Raw genomic sequence first — 20,032 nt, 5'->3', positions numbered from 1 at the left:
TTGAGTTCTTTGGGGTACTCTCTGTCTATCTTTTTAGGTGGTCAAGAGTAAATAAGGAATTTAAACCTTTTCTTCTCAAACACTTTCATGTGAAAAAGGGATTCTGATTGTGATGCGGATTGTACACACAGTGGAGAAAAATGTGTCTCCTATGAATAGAGTTCCATGCTGAAGTATTCCACGTTACAGAACAAGGTGAATGAAACTACAATGAAATGTGGCTGTTTACTAAATTAGACCTCTGCCATTTCAGTTCTTACACATTTATACAGTGGACATCCTGCTTTCTCAACTGATTTTTCAGTGTTTCCTGAATATTTTCTTTCATTCTTTCATTGCTGTAAATCTGTAAGTAAGAATTTAGTCATGGTACAATTGAGTATTGCATCTAGTTTGGGGTACCTTATTATGGAAAGGACATCAAAGCGATGAAGAAAGTACAAAGATTCCGCAGGATAATCTGCACTTGAAGAGGGTCTGTGTGTGAACCCGCAAACTACTTTATGCACAGGGAACCTATTATTTCATTTTAAATGATAGATGGATCTGAATTGAGCTTCAGAATAATTATTCCGAAGAGTTCCTGTTCAGATAACTTTGGATTTGAACATCAGATTTAGGACTCACCCCTACCAGTGGCCCAACACAAATACCCTTGAAGATGTATTTGTAATCTACCTTAGTTCATCATCTTGCACAGGTCAGAAATTCAGGCTGAACAAATTATCTTGTGAGACTAAAGTTGAAAGTTATACTTGGTGATGTTTATAAGATGTGTGACCAAAAACAAAGTAGCTTTGAAGTGTTTTTGGCAGTCCAGGAGTGTGCCCATAGCCTTAGTTAGGCTCCTAGACATGTTCTATTTCTAATAACGGAATCAAAATACTGTAATCACAATACTGGAAATCTGAAATAAAATGCTGGAAATCTACTGCAGGTTCACAATCAAAATCTGAAAGAGAAAAGTATTTTGCAGAACAAACTGTTCTACCACTACGGGACTTAAGACCACTACAATCTGGCATTAGAGGCTATTTCACCAGTTTGATTACTTCTGTGTCTAGTTTAAGGATAAGGGAACATTAAAAGTTTTTTGTGTGATGTTGTAACAAATAGCAGGATCTATGGCATTTATGATTAGTTGTAAGGCTGTAGTTAAACAATACAGGCTATGTTATCAAAACTGTGTTAACTTCAGTTTATACCACTAGTAGTAAAGCTATTTCACTTTTAGAATTAAAGCATGCAGGAGCAGGAAACCTGGCTTATATTTCCCACTCCTACTAGCACTTCTAGGACAAAGAACATCAGGTGCACACATACAAAAAGTCATTACATTGATAATAATTACTTGTGAAGAGCTTTGAGACATTTTGGCATGATGAGGTGTTACAAATGTGTTCTTTCTTTGTTTTGGTTTTGAATTCTATTCTATTAAATTCTATTAAAGATCCAATTGCATAACCAGTCCCAAAGAATTTCTAAGGCATTTGAAAGGCCAAATGATGCCATGAAAATGTAGTATTATGCGGGGATTAACTAAAATAAATAAATTGAGAGCAGTTTGCTGTGTATGCTGAAGCCCAGCTTCAACATTTGTGCTGCCACATTCACATGTCTCCGTTTAACATTCATACATTCTGTTGAATAACTCTATGGTGGCTAACCCTATTATAATATGCACTGTTTGGCACGTGTCTAATAATAATAATAATCCTTGCATTTGATATAGCGCTTTTCACGTCGGGAGGACGTCCCAAAGCGCTTCACAGAACACACTGTAAAGTGAATTGACTGTATATTTGTGGGCGAACGCGGCAGCCAATTGCGCACAGCAATGTCCCACAGACAGTCGTAGATTGAAAATGACCAATTTAATTATTGTTTTTAGTTTTGGAGGGATTATTATTAGGCTCTGTGTGGAGTAAGGAAACTTGCCCAAGGTTTCGCCCTGCCTGGAATTGAACTCAGATCTCTCACTTGCAAAGCGAGTGCTCTAACCACTGAGCTACAGGACTCCACATTATAACTGATTATAACTTGGGTGTGCTTTGAACCCGTTATTGAACATCGTGTAGAGTGGTATCTTCCTTGCTTCTAGTGCTGCCTGGCATGTTAAGAACATCCTCCATGGCCCTGAATCCTAGCAAGAATTATATAGAGTATTACATGGAGAGATACGGCGTGGAAACGGGTCATTTGGCCCAACTAGTCTGTGCTGGTATTTACATGAGCTCCACTCCTCCCTTCACTTGGGCCTCTCTATTCCCTCTTCCTAAATTCATTGATGATAGGCCAATTGTAGTTCTCTGGCTGAGAATTAGCACCTTTAGCAGAGAAGAGGAGAAAATCTTGCACAGATTTTGTTCCATGTTGCTCTGCCCTCTCTCCCAGAGGCACTGAGGCCAATTGTAGTGCCCTTGTGGCCGAGACTAGCTGGATTAGCCCAGACTTGTAAGATTCATGAAATGGCAAATTGCAAATCTATAAAGCCCACAATATCCGGTTTAAAAAAAGGTCAATGGGCAAATTGGTCGAAAAAGTTGCTATCGTTGTTTGTCAATATCGAAAATATTGTTGTTGTGAAAGGAGACAACTAATTGTATTAGGTTATAAAATTGGACAAGGATGAATGTGGCTATAAACAACAACAAGAACAAATTGCATTTCTAAAGCACCCTTCGCGTTGAGGGCACAATAAATGCAGTCAACTGAAACCAGTGGTTGTCGTGCACAAAATACAACCGTCTGGGAGATGGAAATCATGCAATCCTTCTGGGAGTCTGAGCAGACTTCGCTTGCAATTTATTCCACCCCTCCCCAAATGCCTTTATTGTGCGTTGGTGACTTCCTTAACTCGGTTTTCTTTATAACAAAAGAGAGAGAGAAAGTGCTCATATGATCATGTAGTTGGTGAAACAGATCAAACCACAAACGGGAAAAATGGAAGAATTCATAATGCACAACGTCCAAACATTTGGACAGACTTCCAGCAGGAGGAAGTAATTTGTCACCGTGTGTAAAAGAATATATTTCATCAATTCATAAATTCTTCAATTTATCATATCATTCTTTGATGAATCACTGTTTTACTGAACTAAACCATTTTTACTAAACTGCTAAACTAGGTTATGGTCGGGGTCATGCCTTGAATGACAGGTATTTCTGCACCCAGAACATCTCACGCATTTCACCCTGTACTCCCAAGCAGTCCAACAGTCAAGTTATTTGAGACGTTCATCTCTGTCAATAAGATTTTTGCTGTTGCACACTGTTCTTATGACACTTTACATGCATTAAAAAAAAATTGATAAATTCTAAGAAAAAGAATCGATACCGGTACAATTTACATTTATATGGTCTTTGGTCTCCCCAGCTCTGTCACCCACAAAATCCAACCTTCAGATGAGACTTTAAACTGAGTTCTCGTCTGCCTGTTCAGTTCAGGTGGATGTTAAAGACATTGTTAGAAGAGAGAAAGGAGTTTCTCTCAGGGTCCTGGCCAACAATCGTCCAGATGAAGCAGTTATTCACCTGCTGACTATGGGACATTGCTGTGCACAAATTGGGTGCTGCACTAACGTACCAAATACATTGTCAATAGATTCAGTCGTAATTACTGTGGAGCTTTGAGAAATTCTCAATGTTATAGGTACTGTATCATTGTATCAAATTCAAAGATTATTGCTATTGTTATTATTGTTATGTTGAGTTATTTGTCGCAGTAAAACCCAGATGTTGGTAATAAAAATGCTTCTATGTTTAGGTCAAAAGAGGAAAGATTTTCAATCGCTTCAATTAATGTTAATCTATAAACCCATTAGCATGAGACAGAAGATTGTTTTGTTGTTGAGGTTATAATTGGTAAGTGTGAAACCGAGATAGGAGGGGGCAACAATAAAATGCATTTTACATTTATATAGGCCTTTTCTCTTTGACCATGCCCTTTTCTCTTCTACCATGCTTACGGTCACCTCCCCTTTCACGTTGGGGGCATTGAGTAATTGAATAACAGTGAGTTAATCAAGCCTCAATTCCTCTGCCTTGCTCCCTCCTACACCATCTTAACTTTTCTTTTCGACTGTGTTTACGGTCACCTTTACTTTATTCCCAGATCTGCATCATGTTAAGCCCTACAAGATGCTATCCTGCTTGAAGGGAGCTATATAAATTCAATTTGTTATAAGGGGGACAGAACAATATCTCTAACATGATGGAAAGCCAATATTTATTTTAAGGATGTACACCAGAAAGCTAACAAGCAAGATTGAGCTCTTTCGTTGATTGTAAATCGAGCTGGAGAGGTCTTCTGATTCAATAACAAAATGGAACTCCTGTTTTAGTCCCACTCAAACTGAAAGTGTGACTCAACAACGGCAACAATCTGTAACTGTTTCACATAGGAGAAGGTTCCAAAGTGCTTTGCAGAAAACCAAGTGGGAGTTTGAGTAGGGTGGGAGATCGTAGGGGTAAGTAAGAGTTAGCCAAAGGTACAACCAAAGAAGAATTCCAGACTGGGACAAAGTGTCTGAAAGATCACCTACCAATGGTGGGGTAGAATAGTGGGGACATGAAGCAGGCCCCAGTGAATGGGGGAGGAGGAAAACTGAAGCATACAGAATGAGCAGATAAAGCTTCTAAGGTAAGTGAGTGCACTGGGTGACTAGATACTGAGCCATATAGACTGGGGTGCTCCTGGGTTCAATATCTCCACTATGCTCCAATAACTGATCTCAGTTGGAGGTTTTATTTTGGTTAACTGGGTGTCTGACACATCTGATACATGCAGAAACCCATCACCATGCTTAACTTAAGACTATCCGAACCAAACTGAGAGTTCAATGATCCCACCTATACATGGAAATTCCAGAGATATTTATTGGAATGGAATGCATATTCTCTCCCTGGAGGGTCACATCCTGCTTACCTACTTACCTAATGGAATTGCCTAATGCCTGAGAGTATTAGGTGCAGGTTGGCAATTGCTACGGTTTGGTAGTCCCAGAGTGTACGTTGAGATACTGCCGGAGACTAACCAGCTAAAACCTCATAGCTCACCATTGATATTGCTATGCGGTAAGCTTTCCCACTGCTTGTCCAGCTAGGACCACATTACCCTTTAAGGGCTTTGGCTTGCAGCATTAACAGGGGCTGAGTGGGAAGAATCTCTGCCCCTCCAAGCCCTGCTGTACTCTCATCCACAGTCCCCTTGAGTACTGCAGATGCTCCTGGCTCAGGAAATGGATTACCGAGACTACCACAGAGGGTTGGCTCGATTTTGATATTCTGTTGCCAACCGTGTCACCTTGGAGCCAGTTCTGCTTCAAGTAGACCCTGCTTATGCCCCCTCCCCCCGCGAGGGGGATAGTTGGAGGGATAGGGAAGAAGGGGGCACTACAATTTGCTCTGATACCCCAGGACTAGTGACAGGAAATATCAATTACTGAAGCCATAATGTGGAGAACAGAATATATCCAAGTCAGAGGTATTCCATTCTTCTGTTTGTTGGCCACAAACCAGAAAATGGGCTTCCAGATGGAGCCTGCATGATACCAGCAATAATTGAGTTGGTAATGACACAAAAATTAACTGCTCCCTTGAATATTCCCCTGATCCCTGCAGTCTAAATTTCCTGCCATTTAGTGATGGTATCTGACCTCTTTTTGAAACATATTTCTGAGTCTGGGTGGAAAATGAAATGTATTTTTCTTAACATTTATTTTTGCAGAGGCAGTGTACAGATTTTCATTATTACTTTGTCTGGTGTGTACACAAATTGCATTCACACTAACTTTCTGCTGACAAAATAGAAACTAAATTCATGCTTTATCTGTATGTTGTCATGGCAATATGCCTGGCTTCATTGGTGGATAGTAAAAACCACTTGCATTTTCCAGAGGTTAGTTCATGCAAAGGAGAGCATGTTTGTTATATTGCTGCATAGTGTGTTTGGGTGTACTTAACATCTATCTATTCTGAGAAGGAGCGCTGATCTGTTTTGAAATCCTCTTCTGTTCAATGTCATTTTGTTATTTCTGCAATAGACGGAAGACTTTCTGAATTCCTTCAAAAAAATTTGATCACTCAATCCACAACTGTCTGTGGGATACTGCTGTTCGCAATTGACTGCCATGTTTCACCCACAAAATATACAGTCAATTCATTTTACAGTATATTCTGTGAAGCACTTTGAGACATCTCGAACACCTGATAAGGCGCTATATCAAATGCAAGGATTATTAATATTATTATTATAAGACCACTCCTGAGATTTTCCTTGATGTTTGCAGGTACGTGGGAGTAAAGGAGAAGTGCTCTACATCCTGGATGCCAGCAATCCACGGCATTCAAATTGGCTGCGTTTTGTCCATCAGGCTCCCACACAAGAGCACAAGAATCTGGCTGCTATTCAGGTACAATCAGCAATTTTTAATGAACCTTTTAGATGTTATTAAGAGTTGCATCTATTTATATGCTGTGAATTGCTCTGAGATGTTATCCCACCTGAAGGGGGCTGTATCAATATAAGTAGTTGTTAGGAATCAGCTGCATTATTGCATTCCATTTTATAATTCAGCAGCTATATTTACAAAGGAACATCCTTTATTCTGGAATTGAATTGCATTATGTCCCAGAGAAAATGCAGCAATTACTTTCTTCACCTGAAATCCAATGTTTCATTGAAAATCCGTAATGTTGCTACCTTGAATCTACAGTAAAGTCAATTCCCTGATAAGTTTTAGTCATTATTAAAGATTCCATATTTTCTCTTTGCTTTGCCTGACTCAGCGGTAGTCCTCTCACCTCTGAGTCGAATCCCTAGATCGGGATTTTGAGCTCATGGATAAGGCTGATACTCCAGTGCAGAGTTGGGGGAGTGCTTCATTGTTAGAGTTGCTGACCTATGGATGAGCTGTTAAATCCAAGGTCCCATTTACCTGTTCAGTTGGATGTTATGGCACTATTTGAAAAGAGAAAGGAGTTTCTTATGCTGTCCTGGCCAACAGTTCTCCAGATAAAATTGGTCATCCACCTCATGGCTGTTTGTGGGTACTATGATTCTCAAAGCCTGATGCGAAGCTTAGCTATTAATTGAGCCAGTCAGACACGGAATGTAGGCCCAGACAATGAAAGGTTGAGATGCATTTAGTTGCAAAGTAAAAGAAATGGTCTTAAGGTCTCACTTCTTTTTTAAAAAACTTGTCTTAATGAAGCATTGGAGATTCAGGATCTGTCAGCACTGCAATAAACACTGTCTGTTTCGGCTATCTTCACTCAACAGACAAGTGAAAAAAGTGGATGTAAAGCAAGCAAAGGCATGTTTAGATAAGCGGCTTAACAAATTAATATTTGGAGAGCAATTTCTAAAATGACAGTTTGCAGTTATATGATAATGTTCAGAAATCAATTGTTTCTCTCAAAGTGATGACATGAACTTGTCACTTATTGTTAAAGGGAAGTTCATTTACAATACAGCAAATGAATTGATGACAACATTAAATAGTCAATTTCTATTGTTTTTTTATTTTAAAATATATTTTTCAAAACATCCCAAATCATTTTGACGTCTCAAGGTGGTTCAAGCGAAGTTTTTGAATGTCTGAGATTTATAGTACAAAGTCTATTAAACACTATACATTTCAACATTACCTGCCTTTTCTATTTGGTTAGGAAATTATCATCAATTGTTATTTTGACTGAACTGATGTTGAGCGCACTACTGCGTGTGAAGTGTTCTGTGTGAATTTGTATGTGTGGTGTGTGAGTGGCCATGTGGTTGTGCGAGGTGCTGTATGTGAGTGTGTTTTTTTTGTCAGGCAAGTGTCCTATACATGCCCAACCTGCTTTAGAGTATCCAAACGAGACTGAGTGTTTTACATATGTATGCCATCTACACATAGAAAGTTCTGTATCTGGAATGGAACACTTACCATCTCCTGGCAGGGATGCCCTCTGCTTACCTAATTCCAGAGAATATTAGGCACGAGACTAGACTTGGGGATCCCAAAGTGAGCATTGAAGTACTGCTGGGGTTCAATCTGCTAAAACCCACATAGCTTGCCATTGAAAGCACTGTCAGTCAAGCTTGCTCTTTGTCCTCTAGGACCACCCTTCCTGTTAATGGGTTGGCTTGTAGGATGAGCAGGAGTTGAGTGAAAAGAATCTCTGCTCCCAGTGACTGGTCTGCCTCTCAAGTCCTGTTGATGAGCCAGGCTGGATAGTCATTCATCAGCAGTGCCCTGGGGTACTGTGGACCTGCCTGGCTCAGCTACTCTAGGGTACTGCTGAGAATGCCACAGAGAATTGACCTTTTCTCAGCATCTGAAAACGTTTTACTGGCCTGGGAATATTTGATACAGATATTTGGTGGGAAAGTGACTGAATTCCCAGCACTAACTTCACATATCTTGATGCTGGCACAAAATTCACCAAGCAAAGTTAGAGCTGATAGCATTAGGAAAGGCTTTTGAATAAAACACCAACAACAAATTACACTTGAAGAGCGCCCGTCATGTTGGAAAGACGTCCCAGGGTGCTGGGATATAACGTTAAGTAAATTCATGTTCTAAACTCCAAACATAAATCAATATTCCAGCATCTTAGCTTCAGAATACTAAACAACTTTGTCAGTGATAAATCAAAGTTATTAATGTTTATTTCTGTGTCGGAATACAGATGCATATTATTGAGGGTGCAGATTGATTCTGTCATTTGTTTGTTTTTCCAGGAGAAATTGAATCCATCTCTCATCCCTTTCAATTGTGCGTGTTCCCCATTGTCTTCAATGCTGAGGAACAGTGGGATGAATGTTTGTTGTTGATCCTGGCTGTCTCTTCTGTGGAACAGCTTCATGCACAAGCCAGGCATAAACTTTCAGCAGAGATCCACCTGCCGTATTAATTAAATCAATTATAAAACACAACAAGCCCTCAAAATGAGATCTTACTGTGGTCTGGAAATGCATGACTCATTTATTATCAAAGTAATAACTTGCATTTGATATAGCGCCTTTCACGTTGGCAGAACATCTTATTGGAACTCTCAGGAGTACATGCTGTCTATTGTACTCAGCAAACTTTATATAACAGTGGGTGGTGGTCGGACATCCTGTTTGTGGAGAATAGGGGGCTATATTGCATATTGAGCAGTCCTGTGGAGTATTGGTTAGAGCACTTGCCTTGCAAGGGAGAGGACCTGGGTTCAATTCCTGGGCAGGCCAAAATGTTAGGCAAATTTCTTTACTCCATATGCCTCTGTTCACCTAGCAATAAGTAGGAATCTGCTTGTTAGTCGATTTGCGGATCGCTTTTCCGAAAATAATAATCCCTTAAAAAAAATCCATGACTGTTTCAGTGCACAGTTGGCTGCTGTGCTTTGCCCACAAAACATACAGTTAATTCACTTTACAATATATTCTGTGAAGTGTTTGAGATGTCTTAAAGATGTGATAAGGTGCTATATCAAATTCAAGGATTATTATTATTATCATTATTATTATTGTATTCTGGTTGATAAAAATACAAAATGCAAATGTTTTCCTTATTAATATATAATGGGGATTACCCAGTGTAAACACCAAAGATCAGTTGGTAACACTTGTGCCTCTGAGTTATAAGGGTCATTGAGTCTTTGGGCTCATAGACTAGGCCAGTGGTGGTCAACTCATGACCCGGGAGCCATAAATCAATAAATATTCAATCAAAAAAATTGATTTTGTTCACTAACCAAAAACATTGGCCACTGGTCTAGGCTGATACTTCAATACTGTGTTAGTGGACAGCTGTATTGTTAGAGGTGCAGTCCTCACATGAGATGTTAAATGGAGGTCCAGTCTGCCTGTTCAGATGGAAGATAAAGATTCCATGGCACTACTCAAAAAGAGAAGGAAGTTTTCATGGTATCCAGCCCAACGATTCCCCAGATAAAATCGCTCATTCACTCATGACTGTTTGTGGGACATTGCTTTGCACAAATTAGCTGCCACATTCGAGAACAAAGCAGTCACTGCACTTCACTGCAAAATCCTGTGAAGTACTTTGAGACATTTCAATATCTGATTTATCTTGATAATAATAAGTAATAAAGAGATTAGGTATTCACTGATCAAAGCGTGATAGATCCATAGGTCTGCTGTCTCCACGCTGCAGTCAGAACTTGTTTTTCACTGTTGCCTCAAATTCTCAAAAGAATATAATTTTAAGGCAAAAACAGAAGTCGCTGGGAACACTCAGCAGGTCAGGCAGCATCTACAGAGAAAGGAAAATCAGTCCACATTTCGGGTCCATGACCCTTCGTCTGAAGTGGGTTCTGTTGAAGGGTCGTGGACCCAAAACGTTGACTCATTTTCCTTTCTCCATAGATGCTGCCTGACCTGCTGAGTGTTCCCAGTGACTTTTGTTTCAGATTTCCATGTGATAGATCCATAGGTCTGCTGTCTCCACGCTGCAGTCAGAACTTGTGGAGTCCTGTAGCTCAGTGGTTAGAGCACTCGCTTTGCAAGCGAGAGACCTGAGTTCAATTCCAGGCAGGGCGAAACCTTGGGCAAGTTTCCTTGCTCCACACACCTAATAATAATCCCTCCAAAACCAAAAACAATAATAAATTGGTCATTTTCAATCTACGACTGTTTGTGGGACATTGCTGTGCGCAATTGGCTACCGCGTTCGCCCACAAATATACAGTCAATTCACTTTACAGTGTGTTCTGTGAAGCGCTTTGGGATATCCTCCCGATCTGAAAAGCGCTATACCAAATGCAAGGATTATTATTATTATTCCAGCATCTCCAGTACTTTGCGTTTTGAATATATTTTTAAGGTTTTGTTTGCTGGTGGCAATGTTACACTTTTGGTGGACAGATTAAAACCTCACCATTTTGCAGTGCTGATGAAAATCAAAAAAGGGTGGTGACTGAAAGTGTCACCTCTGTGAGTGGAGCAGAGAGAGTGAGGCTTGTGCAATTAGACATTCAGAACTATGGAGAGTCTAGGCTGGGGCATAGGATCGAGAAGATTGTACATGTAGGATGCATTGAAGCTGTGAAAGGATTTGAAAACAAGGACTTAAATCCTGAAATCAATCCTGGCTGTAGAACTTGGTAAGGATTGAGGTGATAAGAAATCTATAGGTGAACATACATAATGCCAGTTTAAACTTTTGAAATAATAGCATCGTCTGGATCATCTGTCTTCCTGAATATTGAAACTGAGAAACCTGAATTCACAGCCTGTTAGCCCCAGGAAGAGACATGTCCTCTGTTCCTTCTGTGGAAAGAGTCATATTGAAGAAGCAGAAGTCATGTCAATAGATCTGTGGAAATTTGTGGAGTCCTGTAGCTCAGTGGTTAGTGTGCTCGCCTCGCAACTGAGACCTAAAGTGCCCAGAACAGGACGCAGTACTCCAGCTGAGGCCTAACCCGTGTTTTGTACAGATTAAGCATAACCTCCCTACTCTTATACTCTATGCCCCTACTAATGAAGCTCAGTACACCAAATGCCCTTTTTACTGCCCTATCTACCTGCTCTGCCACCTTCAATGAATCGCTTACTTGAACGCCCAGATCTCTCTGTACGTTCACCCCCTTAAGATTGAGCTACCAAGCCTATATTGCCTCCTATCATTTTTCCTACCTTAGTGTATCACCTCACAATTATCTACATTGAAATCCATCTGCCACATGTCAGCCCATTCCACCATTCTGTGTATGTCTGCCTGCAGTCCGTCACAATCTTCTTCACTATTTACTACCCTATGATACCCCTTGGTATCATCTGCAAACTTGGAAATAGTGCTCCCTATGCCCAAGTCCAGATCATTAATATATATTAGAAAGAGCAGTGGTCCCAATACCGATCCCTGGGGGACACCACTGCACACCTTCTTCCATTGCGAGAAACACCCATTACGCACCACCCTCTGCATTCTGTCACTCAGCCAACAACAACAACAACAACAAGATTCCATTTATAGAGAGCCTTTCACGTCGGGAGGACGTCCCAAGACGCTGTACAGTTGGGTCAGGACCCGAGCAGGGGGTAAATGGTCAGGGTGAGGGGAGGGGAGGGAAGGGAGGGAGCGAGGAGGAGGGAAATGGTCAGGGTGAGGGGAGGGAAGGGAGGGGGCGAGGAGGGGGTAGAGAGTTGAGAGGGGAGCTGAAGGCACGGTCAAAGAGAAAGGTCTTGAGACCGGCCTTGAAGGAGGAAAGGGAGGAAGCAAGGCGAAGGCACTGGGGGATAGATTTTCAGAGCCTAGGGGCTGAGAGGCTGAAGGCCCGGCCACCGATGGTAGGGTGGTTGGGGCGGGGGATGTGGAACAGACTGGAGCCAGAGGAACGGAGGGTACGGGCAGGTAAGTAGGGGGATAGTAGGTCAGAGAGGTAGGAGGGAGCAAGGCCGTGAATGGCCTTGTAGGTGAGGATGAGGATCCTAAACCAGTTCCTAATCCAAATGGCTACTGTCCCCTTAATACCATAGGCCTCCAGTTTTTTTATTAACCTCCTATGCGGTACTGTGTCAAAAGCCTTTTTAAAATCCATGTAAATAATGTCCACCGCATTTCCCTCATCAACCCTCGCAGTCACCTCTTCAAAAATTCTATTAGATTTGTTAGGCAAGATTTGCCTTTAACAAATCCATGTTGGCTGTCTCTAATTACCTCGTGTTCCTCTAAGTAGAGATTTATTTTGTCCCGGATTACGGTCTCCAGTAGTTTTCCTATTACCGAAGTTAGGCTGACTGGCCTGTAGTTTCCGGGCTTGTCTTTCTGCCCCTTTTTGTAGAGTGGGGTAACATTAGCTACTCTCCAGTCTCTTGGCACCACTCCTGTGTCCAATGATGATTGAAATATAATGGCCAATGCCTCCACTATTTGAACCCGTATCTCCCACAGCAACCTTGGGTGAAACCCATCTGGTCCTGGTGACTTATCAATTTTGAGCCCAGTCAATCTTTTCAGAACTTCCTCTCTGTCTATAGTAATCTGATCTATGTCCTCTACCCTATCATCCAATACTGTGGCATTTGGGGCATCCGTTTCCGTTGTGAAGACAGATGCAAAGTACTCGTTTAGTACATCAGCCGTGCCCTCTGCCTCCACAACAAGATTGCCGTCATTGTCTTTGATTGGCCCCACCCTACCTTTAACTAACCTTTTTTCCTTTATGTGCTTATAAAATATTTTAAGATTCCCCTTTATGTTACCCGCTAACCTCTTCTCATGCGATCTTTTAGCCTGTCTTTATCGCTCTTTTAAGATCACTCCTGCATTCTCTATAATGCGCTTTGCTATCCTCAGTGTCTTGCATCTTCCAATTGTCGTACGCCATCTTCTTCTTTTTCATCCTAGACAGAATATCCCTGGTCATCCAGGCTGGCTTGGTTCTCGCACATTTCCCGTTTGTGGGAATATATCTATTTAGACCCTGAGCTATCGTATCTTTGAAGATTTCCCATTGCTCATGAGTCGTTTTACCTGCCATTCTTACTTGCCAGTCCACCAACTTTAGGTCCCTCTTTAGCCCATCAAAATTAGCTCTTTTCCAGTCAAGCATTTTCACCCTTGACTCTACTTTGTCCTTGTTCATGTGTAATCTAAATCTAATAATATTATGGTCACTGTTACTGAGATGCTCCCCTACCGAAACTTGTTCAACCTGACCTACTTCATTCCCTAGGACAAGATCCAGCAATGCTTCCTTCCTTGTAGGACTGGAGACATACTGCTCAAGAAAATTTTCCTGTACACAGTTGATGAATCTTTCTTCTGCCTTGCCCTTAACGCTGCTATTTTGCCAATCTATATTGGGATAATTGAAATCCCCCATTATGACAACTCTGTTCGCCCTACATCTGTCCGTGATCTGGTTGCAGATCTGCTCTTCTATCTCCTTCCCGCTATCTGGTGGTCTATAGTAAATCCCTATCAGTGTAACCACTCCTTTCCTATTTCTGACCTCTAATGATTGATTTATCTGCTGTTGCAGTTTTACTGACTGTTGCAGTAATGATTGTATGACCTTTACTTGAGAGTCTTTAGAAGCAACAGAGACCATGGCAGTAATAAAACAATAGAGACAACCCTGAAAGGACAACTTCAAAGAGACAAAGTCTGTGTGATGACTAATATTGAGAGTGCTTGTGAATGTGAATCTGCCTAAGGGATGCTAATTCGAACCAGAATTGACAGAATAATTATTAATCCTGAGAGCGACCGGTCAAATAATCTCTGGAGAACTCGGGTAGTCCACCATAAATTTGATTAGTTAGAGTACTTAAAAGATTAACCAAATTGTTAACACCTGAAGATAATTTTGTTTTTAACTATTGAGTAACATTATATTTGAGAGGAATAAACATGTAGCACCTCTTCAAAAAATGTTTATTTTATGCTGAATCCACAGCAAGTTGCACATCAGTTTATGAGTGGGTCTGAGACATGATGTGCTTTGAATCTAGACTTTCTGAATAATCAAGTGTTGTGGCAGCACAGTTTGCAATTTCCTTATTATTTACATGGCTGGCTGGCTTTGAGTCCTGGTCCTTTCTGGCAGCTGTCCTGAATGCAGTTGGGTGGTCTGTTCAGTCAACAACAGCTTGCACTTACGTGGCATCTTCCATATATAGCATGAATGTCTCAAAGGGCATCACAAATACAATGGGGAATCACTGAGCAGGAAAAAAAAGGAGATCTTTATGGGTGTTGACCCTGGCAAGCTCAAAGAGCTATGTTTTTAAGAGGCTTTTGAAGGCAGAGTGAAATGGAGAAAAGTGAAGGGATTTGAGGAGAGACTTTCAAGGGTGTTAGCTAATAGTAAACCTGTGGAAGAAATGAGCAAATAGTAAACCTGTGGAACAGGCTTCCTAGGGAGACAATTGAAGCAGGAAGTGTTGATTCCTTTAAACACAGATTAGCATAGTTTTATTTTAGGAAATAACATTATGGGATATAGTATATAGGTAGTTTGAGACATATGTGTATGCACCAGGAAGGTGGAATGCAAACTAGATGGACCTTGGTCTTCTTTTCGTCTAGCGTTTCTGATGTTCTTATATTTATTAGTTTAACTAATTGACCAAAAGATTGGTTACCACTTCCTGAGAGGCAATCAGAGAAGAGAAATTAGGTTAATCTCCAATGGTAGATCAACGGGCAATGATTAGACGAACAAGGGATTTTCAGTCTTGAAAAAAGGCATCAGAGAAAGGACCTTATAGAGCTACAAAAGATTTCAAATGGGATTGAGAAGTAAACCCAGAGGAATACTTTCAGAGGCATCCAGAGAGCATAACAAAAGAACACGGATATAGGGTTGCAAAGGACAATTTCAGAAGAGACACCAGGAAGTATTTCTTTATCCAGAAGGTAATTCATGACTGGGGCAGATTACCAAGAAGGGAAGTTGAGGCCAGGGCACTGGACTCATTAAACAAAAAAGCTGAATGTTAAATTTGGTGGTAATGTGGATATTTGTTGAAGGAATGAGATCAAATGGCTGAAAGGCCTTTTTCATTCTAACCTCTCTTGTGACTTTTTGGCTGAATGCTGGGGATGAGAATTAAAAGAGCTGAGGGCACAGAGGTGGGAGAATAAGACTGGAAGGTATAGGTCAGAGAGGTGAGTCTGTGAGCAGGTTATTCCTCAACAATTTCTGCTAGTAATGATGCTGGGAATAGTCAGGAATAAGTTCTCAATCAGTGTTTTCAGAAGTGGTATTGATTTTCTTGATCAACTGAATTGTACCAACTTTTTTCTCAATATACAGTATTTGTGGATCAGGTCAAGTGCAGCTGATGGACAGTGAAGCTCCCTTTGTTTTTTGTCTTAACCACAAGCGTAGATGCCCTGCCACACCAGTGTGATCTTGTTTCCATTTCCATTTCGACTTTGACTTGCTGTTAGAGGTATAGCTCTTACAACAACAACAAGATTCCATTTATAGAGCGCCTTTCACATCGGGAGGACATCCCAAGGTGCTGGACCGTTGGGTCAGGACCCGAGCAGGGGGGAAATGGTCAGGGTGAGGGGAAGAAAGGGAGGGAGCGAGGAGGGGGTAGAGAGTCGAGAGGGGAGCTGAAGGCACGGTCAAAGAGAAAGGTCTTGAGACTGGCCTTGAAAGAGGAAAGGGAGGAAGCAAGGCGAAGGCACTGGGGGATGAAGTTCCAGAGCCTAGGGGCTGAGAGGCTGTTAACCTGTTATACCGTATCTATAAGGCTACTTTAAGGTTAAGGTTGTTGATGGGTACCTAATGCATTGTGCTTTATTTTTTGGGGACATCCAGGCGTCTTGACACATGCGGAAACCTATCACCATGCTTAAGAGTATCCAAACCAATTGTGCTTGACAGTCTGCCACTCGGGCATGCAGAATGGCTTAATTTGGATTCAAACCCAGACCTCCAAAGTTTTAAATGTCTGATGCAAAATCTGTGATTGGGTTGTTCCACCCTCTGTTTCCTGTATAGAACGTGTTTACATGGTTTGAAGGATCGGGAACTGCTCTGAATTGTTCTAAAAAAACATATATTTTAATTTCTGGGATGAGAATTGTACTATGTTTGAGAAGTTCATTAAAATATACTATAATACCAAGAGCAGACTGCTCAGCCTTGTAACTGACCAGATGTGACCGACTAAATGTCACAGCGGTTTATGATTGCTATTACATTCTATTTCGGTTAGCTATTATCTTGGAAGAAGTAATAAGAGGAGATTTTAAATCTTAATTTGGTTGACAATGAATTATGGAAGAAGCAGATTTTTTTAATAAAAGAACAAAAACACCTTAGTTCATTTTGCTCACAGCAATGCCCCACAAAAAGCCATGACGTGAATAAACAATATTATCACCAAAACAACAAGAATAACAATGTTCCAATGGTTGGGAAGTTCATTACCAGGGGACATAATTACAAGATAGATAGTGACTATGGGATTTAAATGAGAATTTATTGAGGAACTACTTTGTGCAAGGGTTAGTGAGTTTGTGGAACTCACTGCTTGAAGCAATAGTTGAATCATACAATATAGATGCTTTTAAGCATCTTGTGTGGAGTATAAATACAGGCACAATTGATTGGATTAAGTGGCCTCTTTCTATATTGTATGTTTTTGTAAAACTTTGTAAACTTATCTAGCACTTATATAAATCTTTGTAAATCTTTGTAGACTTCACGCGTGGTGGCATCTCGGAATGCTTATCTAGGGTGATTCTTGGCCACGATATCAAGAGGAATGACATTCTCTTTTTGAATAGTGCCATGGGTTCTTTCATGTCCACCTGACAGGCAGATGGGACCTCAGTTTAACATCTCCTCTGAAAGATGGCATCTTTGCCAATGCAGTGCTCCCCCATTTACTGTACTGAAGCATCAGCTGGCTGACATCCTGGCTTCCATTCCAATTTCATCTGGATTTAGATTTACTCTATTTTCTTAGAATTTCAGAGTGCTGGAATTTGGCAAATTCTTAAATACAGCCTTAATTTTGAGGTCAGTTTTCAGTATGCTATTTTAAGAACCACAAAACTTAACTTAAAAACTGTCTTAAGAGGGCAAATTCAACAATTTGCCAAATTCTGGATGCTCAGAAATGATAAGAAAATGTAGACACAAGTGAAATTTCTCCCCAAAGGTTTCAGGTCCTCACACTCTAGGGATTTGGAACACCCCAATATGACTACTTTTACTCACAAATATTCTCTATTTTCATTTTTTTTTAAACGAAAGCTGGACCTATCTTGTTCTATCTTGAGAAGTTTAAATCCATTCTTGTTCATTCCTCTGAATATATTCGGTCTCCTCCATAATGGATTTCCCTTAATTTCCTACAACTAATGTGAGGTTAACATGTAAACATACCTGACACATTTCACACCAAGACTGGTGGGGGTAGAGCTGACCCTCAACAAGTCAGCCCTATTGAGTTAATCCTTTAATTCACACTCACACCTGCTTTGCACATTCATGCAACTCTTTCTCTCTTATTTGTTTTACTTCTTCACGGGGTCTCTCTCTTCTCATTCCCCTTGATTCTCATATCATTTACGTGTTGGGCCGGTTTTGGGCCCCCTCTGTGTTCATGAGCCAGCTTGATGGAGAACTTGAGGCCTGATTTAAATTCTCTTATAATAGAAGCCTCTTTGATTGTTTTCAAAATAAATCCTTTTTTAAACTTTTCCGAAACCTGCGGGCAACATGATCTCATTGCCACATGAATTTGCTTTTGCTGTAGTATCATCAGCTCCCAGATGGTTTCCACCAAATACACATATTTTTGTACATGGAATGTTAAATCCAGATTTGTCCCCTGTAGTTTGCAGTAAAGTCTCTTTCAAAGCAGTTAAACTATTCCGCACTGTATATTTAACTTACTGAAAATGTCATAATAATCATATATTTAAAATTCACAGGAAGTGAAAATAAATACATTTTCAGTGCAACACAGCTACTTGGCTTAGGTGACTGAAGTGGCAGTTCCTGAGAAGCATCACTCCACATGTTTTCACCAAAGCAGTGTTCAGTGATGCAAATTAAGATGAAAGGTTTGTTTGTTTATTTCAGGCTGCTGCTTCCTACTATGCCTCCACATCAATAGAAACATAGAAATTTTCAGCACAGATGCCGTTCAGCTCTTTGTCATGTTTCAGCGTTTCTTTGTAACTTTCTGAGCTATAAACCTTGGTCAGATCCTAAACTGCTGCCTGTTGGGTGAATGCTAAAAATCTCATGACGCTGGTTGGAAAGAAAATGGAGTTTCTCCCAGTGCACCATGCCTGTCTTCAGCCCCACTCCTTTGGCACCTTAAGTATCCCCTATTTGTAAGTTTGGCTTTGTAAGTTTGTTCCTTCTTTCTGTTGGCTAAGTCGGCCTTGGCTGTCTCTGTGCTGACTGAGCCAACAGGAAGAAGGGCCAAACTTTCAGGCCTTGAGTGAAGAATGTGCAAATCGATCAGGGTTCAGGCTGTGTTCACTTATCATAGCTTTAGGGCAAGATAATTGGAGATCTCTGCTTCCAGTCTCTAACATGAAACATTGTACAAACAGAAGCATTGTGGCTGAAACAGCTGGGAATTCCTGCTGCAAAAGCTTTTCAATAAACACACAAAAAAATTACATTTTTCTTTCGCTTTGATATTTGCAGGGCTGCCGACCATTGCAAGCAAAGTTTAAGCACAGCACGTTGAGATGAGGCAGCTGAGGAGTGTCATACAGTGCAGTGATGAATTATCCCGGCAGGTCTCGCTGCATCTTCACAGCAGACGGCTAAAACACGTTGTAATTACAGTGTGCATCTTATAATACTGAAAGAAGATAAACACATCATTCTGGATTATCATTGTTGAAGCACAAGGGGATGAAGTTCAGAAAGCATGTTTATGATTCTACATGCTGCCAAAATGCATTAGATAATTTTGTTGGCTGAGTGTGTGGTCTGGGTAGCTAGTTCTGACTTTTGAGTATACAAAGATGTAATTGAGATCTAACACAACCTAGTTTTACTGTTGCTGTATCATTATTGTACACCAGTTTGTGTATTCTGTTGTCTGGTAATAACTGTTGGTTACATTTTTATTTCTTTTACTGGATTTGTTTTTTGGGGGGGTGGGGAGAGAAACTCCACCTGAGCCAAACTTATACTAATTTCTTAGCTTTTCGGAGTGTGCAGCAATTTGGCAGATTCTTATATCCAGGCATTAATTTGGAAGTTGAATTTTGTAGTTCTTAAAAGAACCTGCAGGAAACTGACCTAAAAATTAACACTGCATTAACGATTTTGCCAATTCTGTAATATAATATTAATAATAATAATCCTTGCATTTCATATTAGGCTTATCACATTGTTGAGACGTCTCAAAGCGCTTCACAGTATATATTGTAGAGTGAATTGATTGTATATTTTGGGGGCGAGACTGCATTGTAAAATGGATTGACTGTATTTTATGGGCGAAACGTGGCAGGCAATTACCCTGTGAAAGTAGTGTAAATCTGGACCCAGCTGGAATTTCCATCCCCAGATGTTCTCTCCTCTTTTCGGCCTC

At 40.6% G+C, this 20,032-nt stretch overlaps 1 protein-coding gene across 3 annotated transcripts in view; it reads left to right on the top strand.

Annotated features, from left to right (window-relative positions):
• Positions 1-20,032, top strand: part of prdm5 (PR domain containing 5) — a 152,950-nt gene that overhangs the window by 7,353 nt on the left and 125,565 nt on the right. For all 3 annotated transcript variants that reach the window (XM_042341060.1, XM_007891490.2, XM_007891489.2), the window contains exon 3: positions 6,291-6,413. In XM_042341060.1, coding sequence (XP_042196994.1) covers positions 6,291-6,413 — 123 coding nt within the window. The remainder of the gene's footprint in view (positions 1-6,290; positions 6,414-20,032) is intronic.

The sequence above is a fragment of the Callorhinchus milii genome, unplaced genomic scaffold (genome assembly GCF_018977255.1).
Source record: "Callorhinchus milii isolate IMCB2004 unplaced genomic scaffold, IMCB_Cmil_1.0 Scaffold1, whole genome shotgun sequence".
Lineage (NCBI taxonomy): Eukaryota > Metazoa > Chordata > Chondrichthyes > Chimaeriformes > Callorhinchidae > Callorhinchus > Callorhinchus milii.
This window is presented reverse-complemented; position numbering and strand designations above follow the sequence as displayed.